At 37.4% G+C, this 20,792-nt stretch overlaps 1 protein-coding gene across 3 annotated transcripts in view; it reads right to left on the reverse strand.

Moving 5' to 3' along the window:
- Positions 1-12,749, reverse strand: part of ESD (esterase D) — a 30,441-nt gene extending 17,692 nt beyond the window's left edge. Inside the window, exons 1-4 of one of the 3 annotated variants that reach the window (XM_063714903.1) lie at positions 12,622-12,745; positions 8,900-8,947; positions 6,858-6,932; positions 2,531-2,619 (exon numbers count right to left, since the gene is read on the reverse strand). In XM_063714903.1, coding sequence (XP_063570973.1) covers positions 2,531-2,619; positions 6,858-6,925 — 157 coding nt within the window. In that variant the 5' untranslated portion in view covers positions 6,926-6,932; positions 8,900-8,947; positions 12,622-12,745. Of the gene's footprint in view, positions 1-2,530; positions 2,620-6,857; positions 6,933-8,899; positions 8,948-9,505; positions 10,848-12,621 lie in introns of those variants that run through there. The other 2 variants (XM_063714902.1, XM_063714901.1) reach the window with 2 other exon arrangements.
- Positions 12,750-20,792: the final 8,043 nt, after the last annotated feature.

The raw sequence follows: 20,792 nt of genomic DNA on the forward strand, positions 1-20,792 counted from the left end.
CGGGTGATGGTATCTTTCATATCCCAAACCTCCATGTCACGCAATACGCTCATATAACAAACCTGCTTTTGTACCCCTTTAATCTAAAATAAAAGTTGAAATTATTAAAAATAAATTATCTCATGCTATATTGTGAATGGTTTATAAGCTTTAAACTTTTTATAATACAGGAAAACAAGCTCACTTGGTATTATTAAAATTTTTTTTGCTTTAGAAATAATTTTGAGTAAGACACTAAAATTCACCTTTTCACAAAATTTATAATAGTATTAACCTAAGAACTGTGTTAGGTTAAGTGATCCCATAACTATCCTTTTAAAATCACTACTAAAGTTTCAATTACTAAAATCCTTTGGACCAGGAGTGTTTGGGAATTCAGAAATTTTCAAACTGTAGAGTGACAATATGGTGCATAAGCCCAATATTAAAACAACCCCAGTGAGGTGTTATCAAATATGCTAATCAAACATTGCACTATTTCTGCACCAAAACATATTCACAGTAAATAAGCAAATACTATGGTCTTCATAATACAAATAATTTTTTTTTTACATACAGATAGTTCTCAGCAACAAAATTTAGCTTAATCATCTTTGTATTCTTCACTGAACTAAAAAGAGAGTAATGGTGAACATACGCCATCCTTAAATTGAGTTTTAGCCTCAGTTTTTAGAAGTTTCTGTTATTTTTCCTAGCTCCATGCTTTTCAGTCATATGATAGAGGAGATGACTTAATTCTTTTACTATAGGTATCTAATACTACAATGATGTGAGAATGGTGAGGAATGAACTAGCAATCGATTTTATTGATCATCCCACCAGCTGAGAGGGATTTGGTTTGTTTATACTTTTTGGCTATTATAATAGTGTGTTATGAACATTCAAGTGCAAGTTTTTGTATGGACATGTTTTCAATTCTATTGGGTACACAGCTGATAAAGGGCTGTTTCAATGGTCACCTTCACTTGGGAAATACAAATCACTACACATGAACTATCTTTTAAGATTTCAGTTTGGCTGTTTTGATTTCAGCTAATTTCTCTATTTTAGCAATCTAATAATTGTGTAATCTTTCTGTCATTGTTTTCCTTAGACTTGCTGGGAAGTAAACCTTCTGAAATTTTTTTGTCATCATTTCTCATGTGTACTGGTCAGGCAATCTTACCTTTACTCAGAAAATCAAGCCTTAATTTCCAAGGTCTATCTGTTCTTCAGCATCTCACTAAGGAAACTGTCCTGTCATTTGATGTAAACAAACAAAAATTCTGTATTTTATACTTGTAAAGCTCAGATATGTCTTGCTAGATTCAATTTTAGTTAGAACTTAGGGCCCTATTATTAGAGTACCTATGACACAATGCCTCAGGGTTTCTGGTTATTATTATTTAGCCAAGAGATATGACTATAGTACCCCTCACCAGAAACAAAATGCAAAAACAACAGGAGAAAAAACTAAATACAGCTCTGGACTGTGAGTCAGAAAACTTGTTCAACTCCACATTACTGTGTGACCCTGGACAATATTTAGCTTCTCTGGGCCTCGTTTTCTTTCTAGGGATTACATGATTTCTAAGATCATTTTTAGCTATACAATATTATATTTTCTAAGACAATTAAATAACTAATTTTGTTGCTCTTGCTTTTGGCAATACCTAATGCTCTTCTAGCGAAATCAGTGCTCTTCATTCAATCACAGAAATGTTTTCTTGAGTTAAAGTCAGATATGCACTTAATCTTTACCCTTTAAGATGAAATATTTATTCTCATTTTCAAAGACTGGTATTTGGGACTTGTCCTTGATGAAACACACATGAGGGAGGATTTGTTAAAGTTACAGGAACCAATTTGAAGGAAACAAAATTAAAATAGTAGTCTTGTGACACAATTTAGTTGCTAGGATTCTCTCCTTATGTTTGCTTCTAAAGATGAAGTACCAACGTCTTGTGAAAGAAAAGTTAGCATAGAGGTTTCAAAACTGCAGGTGTCAAAATCTTACTCTTCACCATCTATTCTACAGTAGTTAATATGAAACACTGATTAAGAGAAGCCTTAGCGTTCTTTTGTGACTTTCCAGATTGTTGTCAGAGAAGCTCTATGGAGTCCAATTAAAATATTTTGGAGAACATTGTAAGTTATTTGACTTCTTACAATAGCTGGTTTCTAATTAGAGTATCTTGGTGTCCTGATTTCACCTAATATTGTTCTAATGGACTAGTAAAGTCTCTATAAACTCCAGAAATGCTTGGGTAGGTACAAATTAAGTAAATAAGTTTTCTAAGCCCTTGCTATTGAGTACAGAACTTTACATTCTCTGCTAAATTACTTGGTCTATTAGAAAAATATATGAAATAAATATAATTCAGTAGGTCTGAAATTATTCTGAGGATAAAGTAACAGAGTAGACTGTGACAGGTCCTCAGTCTTTCATAAATAGCTCAAAAAGCCTACCAAGTTAAAATAAAAGGGTAAGATAAGCCAGTTAAAAAGAAAATAGAAACAACTTTATAAAACTCAAACGCATAATACTTACCTGAGAGCCAATACAGTGCAGGGCACTTTCCTGTTTCTGCCTTTGGTGGTAAGTAGACAGCAAATTTCATTTTGCAGTTCAGTTCAACACTAGTTTTAACAAAAACAACAACAAAATATTAATGCCCCTCATTAATCAATACAGAAACAAAATAATTATGCACTATATAAAAAGTAAGATATATAGTAAAGGTCCAAAATAAGTTATTTAATGTTCAAAATAAGTGGTTCCACCAACATTTAAGGAATATACTTGTCCCTTAAAGAAAGAATGTGGTCAATTTAGCATACTGATCTAAACCAACCTGAGCCTATACTTTGCACGGCACTGTCATTCTGGGCAAAATAAGTGAAAAAATAAATGTAATTCATTGTGGCACTTATTAAAAAATAGTTTTTGTTTCTAAAGAAATGTATGAAATAAATCATCTTTCATAAAAAAATGAATTCTTGAGATCTTACATATTTGTTCATGGGCACTAAAATGCAACACATCCTTAATTTGCTCTTTCATCACTAATATTTTATCACAATCACTATTAATGCAACTAGAAAAGACAATTTTGATTAAAACCACAGGCATTTTTCCAGTAAACAGTAATTCATGCAACGATGATCTCTCATGGGTTTATTTAAAACATCATATAAATGGAAGTAAACTCTTACTACTTCAGAGTAAACACCTATCTTTTTATCAGAGTTATATAAGTACATATAAAGTAAATTGTAACTGTAAATAGTAAATACTTCCACAAACTGTTATGAAAAACTAAATATATATAAAAACTAAATATATAAAAAACTCTCCAACCTTTTCATTTTCCATATTCCAGAGATAATTAATTTACCTCTTTTAGTTGATTTTTCTGGTATTTATGTCCCTATCTACATAATATGACTTTATTACTGCTTCTAGATTTTTCAGTTTTTAGTTATTATCTATTGGCTTCCCATTATAGAAGGATTTTAGTTAACTTTCACCTCCCTGTCTTTGATCTCTGCATGCCCCTACATTTCTCCTTCCACTATCGTATCACATATAATTTTGGTTAATCAATATTAAGAAGTTATAAATGCTATTCGGAGATGAGCCATGTAGTATATTAAAATTACTTTCCTTTTTCTTTCAGTCTTTTTTGTTTTCATTGAGCTAGTAATTCTCTCCTTTTTGTTACTGGTTGTCCTTCCTTGTTAGGAACAGACTCCCCAAAAGGCCCCATCATGAGAAGTTTTCTGTATGCTCCTTTCCATTCCCTGCATATTGGTGATTTTCTTTTTCCACATTATTCTAAGCAACTTTTCTTGTTGATGACTGACAGCACAAAAAATTTCTGACATTTGTTTATAGGTTTTCAACTTTTGTTAGGGAAGTTGAAACATTCACTTTCATTATAATACCGTATCAAATCCATATTCAATGCAGGGATATCTGTTATCAATATGTAAAATCAAGTGAACATAATCTTGTTACAGAATGGTTGGTGCCTTAAGACCTTTCTTGCACACTTAAACATTTGTTAAGAGGTTATATTTCATGTTATTACAAGTGTTGTTATTACAATAACATTTTTAAAAGAAGACCTTTCTCAAGCAGTTGTGGAATAAATCAGGTCTAAAGTATGTTCAACAGTGGTATGATTAACACTTATGTAAAAGCAAAAAAAAAAAAAACAGGATTATCAAGTAATCTTTTGAAACCTCTGTCCCTATCATGTCATTAAGATGTTGCTCAATTACCAAAAGAATACAATCTCATGTGCAGATATTTGTGTGGTCACTCTATATGTATCACTAATTCAATACCAAACTCCCCCAACCCTGATTGGTTTCATAAATTTCCTCTCTAATACAGTCAGTTCTATCAATTTCATCTACATTAAAAAAACCTCTTCAGACCAGTACTGCCAAACAGAACTTTCTACAATGATATTAACAAAAATGTTCTATATATGTATTGTCCAGTACAACAGCTTCTGGTCATGTGAGTATTGAGCACCTGAAATGTGGCTAGTGGGACTGAAGTTTTATTAATTAGCTAATTTGATGTAAATGGCTGCATGTAATTACTGGCTACCATCTCCAACTTTTGACCTGCTGCTTTCTAGTTGCTGCCTTAATATGGCCCCACTCATCTGGAAACTCTTTCTCCTCTGATCTGTTTTCTTGGATCTTATGCCTTCAGCTATCTTGCTTTAGTCCTTCATTTTGGTGAAGCATATTATTCAATTGCTTCCAAAAGTGCATGGGAAATACACTTTGAGACCTTTCACATATGAAAACATCTTCATTCTACTCTCACTTAACTGACAATATGATTGGACATGGAAGTTATCTTTCAGAATCCTGAAAGCACTGCTGCTCTGCCTTCTTGGTTCTAGTAATACCGTTGAGCTGACTTAACCTTTGAAAATTCTTAATCTACTTTCTCTTTTTCTCAATGTTTGAGAATTTTCTTTGTTCCCAACACTCTAAAACTTTACTATGTTGTTGGTGTAGACTATTTTCATCCATTGTACTAGATAACTTTTTAAATCTGGCAACTTCAGTTCTGGGAATTCTTGAATTATTTCTTTATTATTTATATCTATACCTCTATTTCTGTTCTATTTTCCAAAATTCCTAATTTTTAATGTTGGATTTTTGGACTAGTCCTCTAATTTTGTTGTCCTTTCTGATTTATCACTTTTATCTTATTTTACTTTCTAGAATGTTCAACTAACCCTTCTATTGAGTTTTGTCATTTCTACTATCAAAATTTAAATGTCTGGGCTTTTTCGTAGTTGAGGATTTTTTTATTTCATGTTTTTTGAGACAGAGTTTCGCTCTTGTCACCCAGGCTGGAGTGCAGTGGTGCCATCTCAGCTCACTGCAACCTCTGCCTCCCAGGTTCAAGCAATTCTCCTGCCTCAGCCTCCTAAGTAGCTGGGATTACAGGTGTGCATCACCATGCCTGGCTAATTTTTGTATATATATATATATATATATTTTTTTTTTTTTTTCAGTAGAGACAGGGTTTCACCATGTTGGCCAGGTTGGTCTCGAACTCCTGACCTCAGGTGATCTGCCTGCCTTGGCCTCCCAAAGTGTTAGGATTACAGGTGTGAGTCACCACACCTGGCCATGTACTTGAATATTTTTAATAGCATCCTATGAAGTCAGAGGTCAATATCTTTTATGCCTTTGATATGAAGAGCAGTTCATATCAAATTAAAGACTTTATACAAATGTCTAGTGATCTTTAGCTGTCCACTCCTATTTAACAGAGAAACACTAAAAATCTAGTTGAAAGCACTGTGCCTACAGGTGGAGTTGTCAATCATTGCTTTACTGTAAGGTCCGGTTAGGTTACTTTGTTGGCAAATCTCAGTATCTTGAAATCTCTTCCTTTGGGCTACTCAAACTCCCCACAAAGAAATTCTTCTAAAGGATATAAGACTAAGTCCCCAAATTTTGAAAGCTAGTGGAAGAAACTCAGTGTGCAAACTTTTGCTTAATCTATTTGCAGTATCACAATCCCACTAATTGTGTCTGGTATTCCCAGTACAAACTGTTTATTTTCTCTAGAGAACTTACCTCCAATCTTTCCCAGAGTTAGGAAGAGGTAGTGCATAAAGCTGGGACACTCTCAGATCTATCTCCTTTTAAAAACAGACTTTCAATTAATCTTCTTTTTTCTAAGCTCAACTCTTATCCTTATTTTCAGGGGTCCCTGGTGCCTCCAATTACTATGGCTTTAAATAAATTGTGTCATTTCTCAGCTGCTTCTTGCTGATGTTTAGAATTTAGCTTTCTAGGTTTTACTAAGTCAGGTACTACCTCTCCATTTGTATTCCTGCTTCTAAAATGTTATTCTTAGCTCCTGTCTCCTGCTTCTTTATGCCTTTATAGGTATATGTATGTGTGTGTGTGTGTTTAATCTCTTTACTTAATGCCACATTAGTCAGAGTTTTGGAGGCAGCAGAAGCAAATGCATGTGTTTAGTGTGCCATCTTTCTCAAAAAGTCCAGGTGTTTTTCCTACACTTAGAGATCTTCAAAGAAAATGTTTTCAGAATTTTTACTGGCAATATAAGCATTTTCATAAAGTTTCAGAAGAGCATCAAGTCAAAGCTTGAAGATACTTCTCTGTTAAGGCTCTACCTCACACAATCATATCCACAGCTAATTAAGTCTGGTAAAATTGTCAAATAGATAACCACAGAAAGAGAGTAAGCAAGTTTAAAAGTAAAATGAGGTACTATAATATCTAGATAAAGATTTGTTTTAAAATAGAACAAAATAATCCAACAGAATGAGAGGTATCTAAAATTATATCTTCTTAATAGTTACCTGTCATGTTCAAAAACTTTCTGCAATCCCCCAAAGCACTTGTTGCTGGAAATCTGCTTCAATGCCATTCTTCTCCTATTAGTAAAGAGTAATCTCATTAATTTCCAAAGAATTAGTTCCTGAAAAACTTGAAACAAAACTAATTGCCTTAAGATAAATTATCTGAATATACAACTATTTTCTACTTAGAATTTTTTTTTCACATTTTTCTCCAGTAAATAATATTAAGAAACTGATTAACTCTCATACATGCATTTACACTTGTTATTCACTTTTAAAAGCTTTCATACTTTAGTATATCATTACTAATTTATTAACAAGTTTTTTCGTTGTGGTGGACTGCCCCAAATTATTTTTAAAAGAGGCAGAAAATACATAAGTTACCAATTAATTACCTTAGTTTAGAAGATTAAAAATTGTTAATAGTCTGCCTATCAACTGCAACAAAGTAGTCAAGGAATTGGTATGACTGATTATAGTTGATTTTAAAATGGAAGAAAGACACGATAATGATTTTGGTAATAATAATATGTAACATTACTGAACACTTACGGTGTGATACACATTTTTCTAGATACTAAACCAGATCCGATTACTCATCCCATGAATTTTTAAGAGAAAGTGATATGAAACTTTAAGATCAACATTTATTTCTCCTTTTAAAACAAACCAATAAGTAAAACATAAGCCTGTTAACTTCTTTTCTGCCCAACAAATCTTCTAAGTTTTCATGTAAAAATAATTTTAAACTTACATGTAAAATGACATATTTTATTGCTTTTAATGATAAATACAGGAAAAAAGTTGGAAAACCATCTTTATCATAAATGCCTATTAAGCAAAGGGAAACCACACTGATTCTGACATGTACCTCTCAAAGAAAGATTCCCTTCCTATTCCTAGAAACACTGTATTAGAATATAAGGCAGTAAGTCCTACATATTGAAGAAAAAGCTTTAGATATCAGGAACAGGTATTACCACCCTGGTGATCTTCTCCGAGAAATGCACTACTATGTGCTAATCAGCTGGAGCTTTAGGATTACTCTTTCAAAGATATATAACAATAATCTTTAAAAGCTAATTTTGGAAATGTCTTTATAAAATACTTTAAAAAATTAGTTTCAATCTTATCTCTAATTTTTCAATAAACCCAAATAGTTTTATTTTGGAAGACTGGGATTTGAACCCAGAAGTCTGACATCAGAGGCCCTACTCTTAACTGCTATGCTGTCCTGACTCTCTAGAGGTTCTTTAAATACTCATTTTTTAAAGACATTTTAAGATAACTGATTCTATAGAATTATGATATTACAACTGTACACAAAGAAATTACCATCTGCTCGGTTTTATGCTTTTAATCTATAAAAGATTAATTCTTAAACAATAAACTCCCATGAGATGTTATTAGTTACTGAATATTAACTTTAGCTACTGTTAACAATCCTATCTTGAATAATGAACTTACAGAGAGAGACACTAATTTTAATATATTAATACATATATATGAGACCAACAAATAAAATTTATTTGCTCCATTATTCCACAAGGAAACCAGATTTTCTTAAACTTAGAAAGGAAGCAAAAGATGGTACACTGAGCATGTATCTGGTACATAGGAGTCTGTATCTTTGCCATTCGTTTATTTTAATAAACCTCAAGTTGTCAGTTTTCTCTGCTCTTAAAATTCAAAATCAAATGCTTTTCATTTGGCCAGAAGAAACAAGGTTAAAACACTTTTTAAAAGTTGGTAGAATATTTTTTAAAAAACAAAGCTTTTAAAGTATTTTTTCTACCCACCCATTTTAGAAACTATCTTTAATTACAAATCAAAAAAATGTTAGGCTTAACAAGAAATATGACATAAACTAAGAACCAGATATGACATACTGTGATATACTATGATATCTGATACTTTATAATAGGTGGTTATATTTTTCAAAAGAATTTTTCTATGTGAAAAATAGCACGTTTTAAAACAAGCTATTAGTGGTATTTTCATTCAATGTTCAGAGTAATATATAAACAATAAAACAAGTTTACCTGTCCAATTGCTGATTGCTTTTTGCTTGTACCAAATGGTAGACGATTCTGAAAAAAAGACCAATGGTTTACAAATGGGATATACTTTTCACAGCAAAGGTTATACAGAGCTTTTATATGCATATGCATTCTCAATAGAGATATTTTCTTCTTTTGAGGTAGCTGACTGTACACCCTGATGGGATCCACATCACCACTTAATTACCTTAATTGCCCATAATCTAATTATTTGCCACAGGCCACCTTAATACCTATTTTGCCATAAAGCTTGTTGGTACTTGGTCAAAATCGTCTGTTGAAGTAAAAGTACTATGAAAGTTTTTTATCTTTTTAAATCAGTAAACAAAGTTTTCAAGTGTAATTTCGAAGCATGAGATGTAGTCAACTCCTGAGTGAAGAAAACAAGAGTGGGTACTAGGTAAGTAGAGGAAGATGGATCTATCTGGCTCAGTTGTAAGTCGAACTTGTAACATGGGGAGAAAAAAGGGAAGAGATGAGGACTGAAGGACTACTACTAGGGTGACTAGAAAGGATATGTAAGAAAAGTGGGCTTATGAAAAACGAAGTGACTGATATTCAGTAAGAAAAATATATATGGAAACTTACATAGTATACATCATGTCACTTGTCTGGTAGATTTCATTTAGGCTCTAGAACAAATATATATTTAGGTTCTAGAACAGATTTTGTGGAAGAAATAGGGTGACAGAGTAGGGTGGAATACCCAAAAACCAAACAACACCCTTCCTCCTTCCCCTCCAAAAAACAAACAAACAACAACAAAAACAGAAAAACAATTTCACAGTGTCAGTAGGAGTTACACAATTTTTCCCAAATGTTAGTGAACATCAACATTCTTTGGAGAAGAAAGGGTCTCTTAGTGCATAATACATCCATTCCCCAAAGGTCAAACCTTACTGTTCTTCCCTTTATTTTTTATTTTTATTTTTTGGAGATGGGGTCTTGGCTGTGTGGCCCAGGTTGTAGTACAGTTGCATAATCATGACTCAGTGTAACCTAGAACTCCAAGCTTCAAGTGATCTCCTACCTCAGCCTCCCGAGCAGCTAGGACTACAGGTACGCACCACACCGGAATACTTTTTTAAAAAAATTTTTTGTAGAGACAGGGCCCTTTACTTACTAAAGTTAAATGTCATCCACCTCCAGAAATCTGAGTTCTATTTTTATCCTTCTTCCCCTGTCTCAAGTTTTCCATAAATCTCTATATGTGTTTTTTGTTCCCATTCTCTCAGATTCCTTGGATTTTGATGTTTCTTCATTTCCAGGATGTCCCATTCTACTGGCTCTTAACAACCTAGACAGGTGTTCCCAAAACCAACAATCTACAGTTCCAATAACTGGCTGTTGACCACCACTGTGTTGTTCAAATCCTCTTCTCAGTGAAAACTCAGGATCTGGCTTCTTCCCTTTCACTCTGTCTCCTCCCACCTCCCTTTTCTTTTTTCTTCACACTCTCTTTCCCTAAACCCCATTCCCTAAATTTCAACTACATTTTCTGGGTGAAATAATCTAAATCTGCATCTCTATAACCAATCTTTCTCAAGCATTAGTACCCATAATGAAATTTCTTGCTGGGCCCTTCTACCAAGACATGTCACCAACTATTAAAACTTACCACACCTAAAATTAAGCTTCTACATCTCACCTTCAAACCATTCCTCTTTTCATTGCCTCCCTTTTTCAGACTCCTGCCTGTCTTGCCTAATCTACATTTGAGATGCCTCAAAGTTACCTTCTTTTTGGATTCCCACTGCCATCATCCTAATTATATATAAGAAATTAAAACTTAGCCTCTTCCTTTCTTTCTAATATATGCCACTACGATCAATCCTGCATGAAAGCCTAGGGTTTTAATCCACTTAATTTACTGGTCAACGGATCCCTACCAACAGCTCATCTGCAGCCTAATACGGCCTACGTGGGATTGTTAGTCATTGTTACTTAGTATTTTAAAAACTGTGATAAAAACACATACATAATATTTACTATCTTAACCATTCCTAAGTGTGTATTTCAGTAGTGTTAAGTATCCGTTAGTCATATGTAAAAACACAGTTCGCCAGCTCACAATAATGAGCAGATGAGAACTGCCTGACCACTCCCTGGCTGCTGCAGGTGGAGACTACTAATCCCCTTCGCTATTAGGCCAGTAGCTGACAACCAGAAAGTCACTGAAATGGAAGACCATGTTAATCGTACAATTTTCTTCAAGTTTAATGCCATTAAAATTTCACAAAATTAAAACCATGCAGGATCACTGAAAAATATAAGAATGAATAAAACTCCATATAAACTTCAGTCGCATTCTACCTGTGTGCAAACATAGTCTTTTTTTTTTTTCTTTTTTTTGAGACAGGGTCAAACTCTGTGGCCCAGATTGGAGTGCAGTGGCCTGATCTCGGCTCACTGCAATCATCTCTGCCCCCAGGCTCAGGTGATCCTCCCGCCTCAGCCTCCGGAGTAGTTGGGACCACAGGTGGCACCACTACGCCCAGGTAATTTTTTGTAGAGGAGGTTTTGCCATGTTGCCTAGGCTGGGTCTCTTTTCCTTCATAAAAATTCACATGGCTTGCCCAGGTAAGGATTTCTATTAAACTCTGCGGAAAAAAATTTTTTTAAAAATGTAGCATCTATAAACGCCAAACACCTTCACATGGCTCTAAATATGGTCTATAATTTGGTCCCACATTATTTTTCTGGTCTCACTCCCTATTATGTTAGTTTAACTCAACTATGCATAATTCTAGGATGACTTGGATGTTGCTACAGGGTGGCTTTACTCAATGCCACGGTACAATGGTTTCAGAGTAGGTTCTGGGGCCAGGCCCTCCGGGTTCAAAGTCTGACTTCACCACTTATTACTACATGACACTGGGCAAGCTAATCTATGCCTCATTTCCACATCTGCAAAATGGGGATACAGTAATATATATCAATTTGATAGGGTTGCTATGGGAATTAAATGAGTTAATTCACGTAATGCTTAGAACGCTGCTTCTACCACACACACAAACATGAGCTATTATTTTTCCTGCAACCTGAATGCCCTCCTTCCAGGTGCGCTCAATCCCATTTCCCTGATGACCCCATCAGAAATGACTTCCAGTCCCCCACAGTGCCCTGAGAGCATTTTACGACCCGAAAAGATTTCGTCAAACTCCAAAGACACGGGTTCCCCCTCGGCACCATCAGGTGAGTGCTCCTGACCGCGCCATTGGCTCGTGCCCCGACGCGGACGCTGCCTAGAGCAGCTGGTCCAAACTCCCCTGAACCAGGCGCCGGTGGGCGCTAGTAACGCGTTGAGGCCCGCTTCCTCCTTAGAATGCGTACACATCTACTTCACATTTTCGCGCGGTGGCTGCGGGTCTAGGAAAGTCTTTCTGAACAGGAAAAAGCTGTACGAATGTAGCGGGCAGTAGGTAAACGGGCGCTTGCCCCGGGTTACACTAAGTTGGAGGCTCAGAGAAGGAAAAGGGATTAGAGGCGAGGCTCCGCGTCACGGGAAGAGGTCCTTGGCCTTCTGTCATGGATGGTGGCGCTCAGGGCCCAGGGTCGCCGTCTCTGCGCTCGTGCCTGCGGATATCTGCACCGCAGGCTTCGGCGTCCGCCCCGATCACGCCTAGCCGTGCCGCAGCCGCAGCCGCAGCCGCAGCCGCAGGAGAGCTGACAACGTCCAGGACTCTACCCGGACCCAGTCTTACCTCCGGCGGCGGAGTGACCAGAAGAAGCGGGCCGAAGTGAAAGGCGGGGCTCAAGATGGCCGCCGGGGCCTCGCCTCAGCCCCGCCCATGTGATGCCCCGCCCCTCCGGTCCCGCTCGCTCTCGCTTTTTACTCCGAGAACCCGCCCTTCTCCAGTCCAGTCCCCATGGCCCCGCCGTCTTTGCACATTGCTGTTCCCGGCAGCCTCCGCGTGGGCCCCCCCCTCCAACTCCTGCCTTCGCCCGCGTTTCCACTCTTTGTAAGGTTACTGGGACCAACCAGGAGGGCGTTTGGTTAGTCCCTGTCACCTTGTGTGGGACCAGTCTGCTGTGCGTGCTCAGACTCTTCCCAGAGCCAGCAGCAAGAACCCGAGGCATTAATAAACTTGAGGTCTAGCTTCACTTTACTCGTGCAGAGGGTTCCGTGTCACATATGTAGAAACTAGGGCCTGATTTCAACTCCCCCAACTCCTCTGTCCCAAGACTATCCACATCACCTACTTGGTAGCTGGAGTTAAACAAGAAACTTTTGAAATCTCCTGTTTTCTCCCTTCTTCCCTCAATAAAAATTAAGTTGAACTGACTAAGATTTGCTAGTTGATAATTTACAGAAAATCTTTCCTTTTGGTCTCTCTGATTTAAGCAAGCTGTTGAGTGTACTTTGCCTCTTGAGAAATTAAATCTGATTACAACAGAGCTAAGTATTTTTCGGCAACTGTTAGACTGACATTGTAAATACACAATCTGATAGTTGGGGCTGGCCTCAAGGGCCTGCAACGTGTGCTATTACCCAGGCCCCCAGAACAGAAGGACTCTACATTTTCTCTCAATAAGTGTTGAACGGGGGCCCCACATTTGTGTCTGGAATTGGGCCCTGCAAATTGTGTTAGCTATGGGAGCTGACTTAAGTATGGATGACCTGCCACACAGGCGATTACCTGCCAGAATCTATTGTGTGGCTCAGGCCCATTTTGCCATAGTGATCTTTGGACTAAATTAACCTGTGGACTGAACCTGTGGATCAATTGGAACTTGACTGAAAATAATGTTTCATCAAAATAATGTTTTTATTTTGAGAAAGCATTGAAATAAATTGTTTTAAACTTTCTTTTTACTATTTTTAAATATAAATCATTGAAAAGGGGATTTTCTTCAGTTTCAAAACTGAAACAGAATAAATGAATACCTAAATTTGCAAGTTCTTTATAACTGATGTTTGAACAAAGAGAAATAATTAAATGATATATTTACCTAATAAGTGGACTGCTGTGAGATGCAGACTAGCCAAAGAACTGTAAGTGTGAAGTTCTTTACTAAAGGGTTCTTGTGTTAATACAATGTGAGAATAATCAGGACTAAAATTTCTTTTACCCAGCATAAATAAAATGTTAATAGATCCACAAAAGTTGATATCTTAAAAATATTAAGAATATATATAATTATCATTATTATTTGGACATGGAAGCAAAGAAGGCTGAAATCAGAAATTAAGGTGGACATTTTAAAAAATGGCACTACCAATAACAATGGATGAATATTACGTACACAAAGAAATAGTCCAAAAATTATGTATAAATGTGTGGCTGAGAGGATATAGGACTCTTGGTTTGAACTAAAATGAGTAGGAATATAATCTTAAGGAGGCAATAAAGGGATGCAATAAAAATGAGAAAAAGTCAAATACACTTGAAGCCTGTAAGAAAAGAGATTGTTTTAGTCAGTTCCAGCTTAACAGAAATTTATTCCTCACCATTCTAAAAGCCTGGGAAGTCCAAGATCAAGGTGCTGATGAAATCTGTTCCTGCTGAGAGCTCTTTTCCCCGTTTGCAGAGGAATACCTTCTTGCTGTAGTCTTACTTGGTGGGTGGGGTGAGGAGAGCTCTGGTTCCTTCATCTTATTGTAAGGGCACTAGCCCCATTCACATGGACTCCACCATCATGGTGTAATTATCTCCCAAAGTCTCCATCTCCAAATACCATCATGTTAAGGATTTAGGGTTCAATGTTTGAATTCTGGGGAACACAAACATTCAATCAATAGCAGAGATGGTTTTAGAGACACTAGAAAAGACACCATACGTAGAAAGTAATGTAATCTTTTGGGTATCAAATATGCTACTTGAGAAGTGTTCTTGTGGCTTTTCCACAGACTAGAACAGGGTTTCTCAGCCCCGGCACTGTTGACATTTGGGGCCAGATGATTCTTTGTCGTGGAGGCCTATCCTGTGCGTTGTAGGATGTTTAGTAACATCCCTGGCCTCCACTAGCTAGATGCCAGTAGTACCCCTAACAAGCTTAGATACCCAAAACGTCTCTAGACATTGCCAAATGTCCATGGAAGGAGGGGTTAGTGGAGAGGAGGGCTGCAAAATTGCCCCTAGTTAAGAACCACTGGCCTAGATAAACATTTTTAAAATTCCCTTTATTTTGATTCTATTCTTACCTAGTGACATTTTGGAAAATAATAGCCTCCATTGTTATTTAGTAAATCAGAACTTAGGTTAAAAATGCTTTAGTCTCTGGTGAGTGTAGCTGAGATTATACATTTTCCCAAAGACTTACCACCTCTGAGCATGATACTCACCTTACAGAATTGAGTTTCTGAATGTGTACTCTGAGGACCAGACTTTGGATCATGGGAACTGAACCAAGTACTGGAAACATAGCCCTATGCCACTGTTCCATCTTGACTTTGTTATCTTAAGTTCTAACTGCAGAGTGCAATACAATAAGTACAGACAAGCCTTTCAGTCTCACACTCATATTAGCAAATGTCCAAATTTCACATATTTCAATTTTATTTATTTATTTAAGATAGGGTCTTACTCTGTCACCCAGGCTGGAGTGCAATGGCGCAATCGTAGCTCACTACAACCTCAAACTCCTGGGCTCAAGTGATCCTACTGCCTCAGCCTCCCGAGTAGCTGGCACTACAGGCATGTGCTAGCACGCCCAGCTAATTTTTGTATTTTTAGTAGAAATGGGATCTTGCTATGTTGCCCAGGCTGGTCTTGAACTCTTGAGCTCAAGTGATCCTCCCACTTCAGCCTCCCAAAGTGCTGGGATTATAGGCATGAGCCATTGCACCTAGCCGCATCTGGCCTCAATTCCATTTACTTTTTTTTTTTTAATTCTTAAATCCTAAAGGCTATATTTCTTTTTCATCACACATTCAAAAAAATCAAGAGTTAGTGTGTGATTGCACAGAGCTAGACCTTTGTGTTAGCCATTATTGTTATTTTTGTTAGCATGAGAACTAAAACTATAGATTTTTTCCTATTCAAAGTGACTCCTATTCTTTTATCACCTTTTGCTCAGTTACAGTACTCTTACAGTTTCTTAACATTCTACATATTTGTTGAGCCACAGTTTGTCAGTTTATTCATAATTTTTAAAGTTCCATTGATAGCTTATTAGAAACAAAATGAACTCTGACCATCTGTTAATCATTGGCATGTATGAAAACTGACAAAAGGCCAGTTCACTAACTGTTTTGGTTAATGCTTATAAATCTCCTTTGGTGTAAGATTAGTATTTTGCTAGTGAGACTACCTGTGCTTTCATGATCCTGTTCTCAATGCCAACTATTTCTTTAGGTCATTTCTAAAATGCTTCCTAGTCACTTACGCATTCCCCAGCATACCTTAAACATGCTTCTCTAATTATTTGTAAACATGGAGAGTGAAGTAAAATAAACTATTTCATAGACAATGAGGCAACTAAAAAGTTCTGAGATTACCATTATAACCATGGCCGGGATTTTGCTAAAGGGAACTAAGAATTTAGAAGAAAATTGGGGTTAGTAGCTCTAGATATTATATCATTACCTTTTTAGGCTGGACAGCTTCCTTGGTTATGAAGAATCAGCTGTTAGGTAGAAATCCCCGCAGATATGCCATCTTGGCCTTACTGCAAGGACAATTATGCCCACAAGTCACCCCAAATTTCCCTCTCTCTTTGCCTCCCTACATGAAAACAATTTAGAAATTCCATTTTCTTTGTCCCATGTCCTCCCTCCAGCTCTCTCTCTCTCAATAGACAGATAAATGGATCTACCTATCTATCTATTTATCTATCTATCTATCTATCTGTCTACCTATCTACCTACAGTCATGAGTTGCTTTATGACAGAGATGTGTTCTGGGAAATGAATTGATAGGTGATTCTGTCACTGTGGGAATATCCCAGGGTATACTTACACAAACCTAGATGGTATAGCCTTCTACCCACTTAGGCTATATGATATAGTCTGTTGCTCCTAGGCTATAAACGTGTACAGCATGTTACTGTACTAAATACTGTTGGCAACTGTTACACAATGGTGTTTGTGTATCTAAACACAGCTAAATATAGAAAAGGTACAGTAAACATGCAGTATTATAATCTTGTGGGACCACTGTAGTGTATATAGTAAGTTATTGACCAAAACATTGTAATGCAGCACATGGCTGCATCTGTACACACACATGCTCAAAATATTACTGTTAAGAAACACTTGCTATGTGCTGGGCACTATGAATGAAGATGACATTATTACCAAGTTATCCCTCCAGGTTCATGAGCTACATCTCCCTCATAATTCCATCCTATGCTGAAGTTGTATCGAGCTACTTCCCTCCTAATCATAATCTAAACACCCCATGCTCTTATACCATCATGATTTTGCACATGCTATTCCTTTTGCCTATCCCACAACACACCGCTCACCATGCACAATTTACCTTACAAACTTACATGTTTTTCATTTCCCAGCTCAAATGCACATTCCCCAAGGAAAAGTTTTGAACTGCTTAGATAAAGCTAAACACTCTTCAGTGCACCTTTAGCCCTTGTACAGCCACACCTGTATTGTGGTACCTAACATTGCGTTGCAATTTTGAATATAAGTAAGTTTCTGAAAGGCAGGAGCTGAGTCATATTCTAGCTCTAATACTTGCAAATCATAGGCATAAAAGTGGCTTTAGAATTCATGAAAAGTTACTATGGTCTGGGTATTTGTGTCTCTCCAAAATTCATATGTGGAAATTTAATCTCTAATGTGTTAGTGTTAAGAGATGGGGTCTTTTAGAAGTGATGAAGTGATGATGGTGGATCCCTCATGAATGGGATAAGCACTCTTATAAAAGAAGTCCTTAACCGACACTGAATCTGCTGATGCCTTGATCTGAGACTTTCTAACATCCAGAGCTGTGAGCAGTAAATTTCTGTTGTTTATAAATTATCTAGTCTAAGGTATTTTGGTATAGCAGTCCAATATGACTAAGACAAAGGTTTAGTAATTATCATGTTTTCAGGATTGAAATAAATTTTTTTATTGTTTGTAGAATGCAGAAGTAAGTTTTTATTTTCTTTCCATAAAAGAACATAAAGGAAACAAAAGCTTAGCATATAACAGTGATGCTATGCATTTGTTAAATGGTTAACATTTCTGACAGATTATGAAATCAACATTTAAAAATATCCCTTTTGAGTTATTCAACAAAGCTGGACGCAAACATCCTTGTTTAAATTGCTAACATTATTCTCTTGTACTTTTTCCCCTAATTGCAAATTTGTTTTTACATTTCTCAGTTTAATTGATTTTCTCACAGACACATGTACTCAGTCTATTCATAGAAACATTTTCCTTAGGTTTGCATACTAATTTATTTCATAACCCAAAATAAAGTTGTTTTACAGTTTTGAAATAAAGCAATTTGCCCTTTTAATTTACAGATTAAATACTGCTTTAAATATTAAATCATAAAAATGATTTTTTTAGAGGGAAGTGATGTTCTAGTTACCTACTGCTTTGTAACTAGCCACACCAGAACTTAGTGGCTTAAAGTGGTAATTGATTATTATCTCTCATGGGTCCAGGGGCTGACAGGCTTAGCTGGTGCATCTCATTTGTGGTTCTTCATCTGGTTGAAGTCAGATGGTTGCAGGTTGAATTGCTGATAGCTTCTTCAGTTCCCTATCTGGTGCCTGGGCTGGAATGGCGGGAAAAACTGGAGGCTGCTGGAGCAGCTTCTCTCCACCTGGCTAGCTTGGATTTCCTCACAGCATGGTAGTCTCAGGGTAGTTGGACTTCCTACATTAGGTCTGGCTTCCCCCTATCAAGCATTGCAAGAAGCCCAGGCAGAAGCTGCAACACTTCTTATGACATAGTGGGTAGGGAAAACTCTCTCTGTTTTTCCTGTACTCTCACACCACAGCAGTTGTCAACACAGAAGGCTTCTGTGACCAAATGTGTGGGTTTTGTTCCCCACACACCAAGCAGCAGACACCAGCTGGGTGTCCTCTAATTTAGTTCCAACACTATCTACCTGGGATAGTGTCAGATCCCACAGGTTAAGGGCTCAGTCCCTAAGACTGCCCCTCAACCACACCAGTCGCAAGTCTAGGCCTCCAGAACTTTTGACCTAGCTGCTTCAAGTTGCGATCCCCATGACCTCCTCTTTGGGTTCAATTAATTTGCTAGAGTGGCTCACAGAACTCAGGAAAACATTTACTAATGTTTACCGTTTTTTTATGAAAGACATTGCAAAGGATATAAATGAAGAGACACATAGAGTGGGGTATGGGGGAAGGGGTTAGGAGCTTACATGCTCTCCCTGAGTGAGCCACCCTCTAGGAACCTCCACGTGTTCAGCTATCCGCAAGCTCACTAAACCCTGTCCTCCTGGGCTTTTGTGGACACCTCATGACTTCAGCATTTCTTCCCCCAGGGAAAGCATGGGACTCTTTCATGGAAGCGTCTTAAGACCAGCAGTCAGACCAATGGGGGAAACATTAGAATGAAAGGAGGGCAGGTGGCCTGACCCTGAGTCCTAACACACCTGATATTCTAACACAAGACTGTAACAAGGGCTATAGGAGTTAGCCAGGAACTGTGGACAATAGCCAAGAAATATCATAACACCACACATAGCCTTGGAAATCCCAGAATGTCATTTCTGCCATATTCTATTGCCCAAGCAAATCACTAAGGCCAGCCCAGAGTCCATGGGAAGGAAGGAATGACATCTATGTGCTGAGAAGGAAGGAGTAGATGGCAGTCATCCTTGACACAAACTACCACAGACAACTGAGATTTTTTTTTTGTTAAAGACTTAATTTTTAATGAGCAGTTTTATGTTCATGGTAAAATTGAGAAGGTATAAAGGGTAATATTATATGTATTTATTCTAGAACTACCCCATCTTTTTTTTTTAAACAGCTGCATAGTGTGTCATTCTATGAATGTACCATATTTTATTTAACCAATGGCATATTATCCTGGTTACTAAAGCTGCATTAAAAACTACTCCAAAACTTAGTCCTGTGAAATACCATCTTGTTGCGCTCACTCTGTAGGTTAGGAATTTGGTCAGGGCATAATGGAGATGACTTGTCTCTGATTCATAATGTCTGAGGCCTCTGCTGGGGAGATCCAGCAGCTGAGGTGACTCAATAACTGGGGAATGGAATCATTGGTGGTATTTTCCCTCACATGCCTGTTGGTTGGTGCTGGCTGTGGGCCAGAGCACCTACCTGTCCATGTGGCTGGAGCTTCCTGACAACATGGCCCCTTCAGGGCAGTCAGATTTTTTACATGGTGACCCAGGACTCTAAATCCAAGTGTTTCAAGAGAGAGTGGCAGAAACTCTATGGCTTTTTCTGACCTAGTGATGGAAGTCCACCCAGTGTGGCCTATTGGTCACAGTAGTCATACCTAGAATTCAAGAGAGGGGACTGGATGAGAGAAGTGTCAAAGAATTTGTGAACACATTTTCAAAACCACCACACTTACTTGGACATTTACACCATTATAGTTTTGTTTATTACAACAGCACAGCAGTGAATATGAATGATACGATTTGGTTCTGTGTCCCCATCCAAATCTCACGTCGAATTGTAATCCTCAGTGTTGGAGGAGGAGCCTGGTGGGAGGTGATTGGATCATGGGGACGGACTTCCCCCTTACTGTTCTTGTGATAGTGAGTTCTCACTGGTTGTTTAAAAGTGTATAGCACTTCCCCCTTCTCTCTCTGTCTCTCCTGCTCTGCCATGTGAAGATGTGCCTGCTTCCTCTTCTCCTTCCTCCATGATTATAAGTCTCCTAAGGCCTCCCCAGCCATGCTTCCTGCACAGCCTGCAGAACCATGCAATCAATTAAACCTCTTTTCTTTGTAAATTACCCAGTCTCAGG

This window comes from Pongo abelii, chromosome 14, assembly GCF_028885655.2.
Source record: "Pongo abelii isolate AG06213 chromosome 14, NHGRI_mPonAbe1-v2.0_pri, whole genome shotgun sequence".
Lineage (NCBI taxonomy): Eukaryota > Metazoa > Chordata > Mammalia > Primates > Hominidae > Pongo > Pongo abelii.